This window comes from Anastrepha obliqua, chromosome 3, assembly GCF_027943255.1.
Source record: "Anastrepha obliqua isolate idAnaObli1 chromosome 3, idAnaObli1_1.0, whole genome shotgun sequence".
Classification (NCBI taxonomy): domain Eukaryota; kingdom Metazoa; phylum Arthropoda; class Insecta; order Diptera; family Tephritidae; genus Anastrepha; species Anastrepha obliqua.
Window position 1 is genome coordinate 114,297,177 of NC_072894.1, and position 2,053 is coordinate 114,299,229.

At 35.2% G+C, this 2,053-nt stretch overlaps 1 protein-coding gene across 1 annotated transcript; it reads right to left on the reverse strand.

Annotated features, from left to right (window-relative positions):
• Window positions 1-534: 534 nt before the first annotated feature.
• LOC129242164 (jerky protein homolog-like) lies at window positions 535-1,347 on the reverse strand. The gene has a single exon (XM_054878728.1). It carries the CDS (start codon window positions 1,345-1,347, stop codon window positions 535-537), a length of 813 nt encoding a protein of 270 aa, XP_054734703.1.
• Window positions 1,348-2,053: the final 706 nt, after the last annotated feature.

Here is a 2,053-nt window from a genome sequence, read left to right on the forward strand (position 1 = left end):
AACTCTGACTCAATTTATGAACCGTTCAGTTAGTTTTGTTTTTCCTATGATAATTTAAACAATTTTCCGCAATAGTTTATGTCTGATAGCGTAGCACTAAATTTTTTTGCTAAAAACCTCCTTAAACATGTAATTAATCTCTGAAATTAAAGCGTTTCTGATTTACTTCATGTTTATGTATATATTCACTTGTTAATATTTATCACTTTTATATTAAAAATAATAATAGTTAAATTATTAAAAAAAATATCGAAATTTGTGAATTTCGCGTATCTTGTTTTTTTAGGGCAAAGTGGAAATCACATACAGTACTCCCTGGATTATCCGTCAGTCAATGTAACCCAGCTATGACGGATAATCAAAAATGACGGTTAACAGATACACACCTCTAGATTGTGTACAGAATCGAAAAGTACACTGAAATTTTGAGAGAAATGAACAAACGGTAAAATTTGCATGCATTACATGATTATACCATTATTTAATTACGAGTTTAGTTTGTTTTTAAAAGGAATTCAGTTAGTGTATTTTGCTTTAGAGTGACTTGAGTTTTATTCTTTGCGAAAAGCCGGCTTCATCTTGCATTTCATACCAGCCGATAAATTTTTCTAAATTTGATGCAGCAATTTTGGCTTCTTGTCTTAGAAATGAAGCAGTAGGATTGTGACCATTTTCATTATTGTTATCTGTTCCATCGTAATCATCATTATTTTCTTCTTCATCATTCACTTCATTAATTATTTGTTCGTCAGTCAAAAGCTCATAACCACAATCATTTTCGTCACAATTCAACCATTCATTGATCGTTTCACTATTTTCCAATGGCAAAGCCGAAGATGTACTAGTCACAACATCAGCCTGTGAGACATCGTCACTGTTATTCGAAGGCGATTCTGTATTTCGCCATAGTTTGTTCCAACATTTTTCCAATGTTGTCGACGATAACTCAGACCATGAATCAGCTACATTATCAATTGCGTTTTTAATGTTGTAATTCTTCCAATAATCTGCCAAATCAATATTCTCTTGCGAAACGAGGTCCTGAATAAATTTTTTCCGATATCGACGCTTTAAAGTTTCAATTACTGATTGATCCATGGGTTGTAGAACTGCAGTTGAATTCGGTGGCAGGAAATAACAAAAAATATTACCATCATCAATTTTTAAATCTTCAACTGGATGTGATGGGGCATTATCCAGAACCAAAACTGCTTTCTGTGATAATCCTTCCGACATTAAATAATTTCGAACATTTGGAACAAAACTGTTCATGAACCAGTCGCGAAAAATCGTTTGATCCATCCAAGCATTCTTTTGAGCATAATAAGCCATAGGAAGAGCATTCATGTTTGATTTTGTGTAACAACGTGGACGTTTAGCCGTATGAACTACAACTAATGGGAGCCTATAACCACTTGAATTTGCGCTAACCATCAATGTTATTCGTTGCTTTTGCATTTTCCATCCAGGTGCATAGCTATTCACACAAAAATCGAGTGTCTTTTTTGGGAGTGCTTTATAGTTCAGAACCGTTTCATCAGCATTGAAAACGTGCTCACGGGTAAAACCATGATTTTCGACGAAAATTTTTAAATGCTCTGAAATCAATGAATAAAGTGAAAAACAAAAGTACTGCGCGAGGAGTTTTTTTCCAACATGATTTCGACCGTTTCATGACTATTATTGCAATATGTATTGTGGAAAATCTTAAAACGTTGACGGTTAACAGAGGTGACGGATAACAGAGAGACGGATAATCCAGGGAGTACTGTACATACATATAGACCCCGAAACCACATTTAAGTGCATGCCCAGAACTAAGGAAAGTTTGATCTGATCGATTGAAGACCCACTATTCGCCAGCAAGTGGTCTTATCCGACCCTGTTATCGTACTAAAATGCTAGGTTAGGTTATACTGGCTAGCCGAAGCCACGCAGAGACCATTGGATCATGCCATAATGCTAGGTATGGAAAAGAATCTCACGATTTTTATACGAAATTGGCCTGGTCATGCTTTATATACATTCACTTTAACCCCCTGGATAAGCTCTG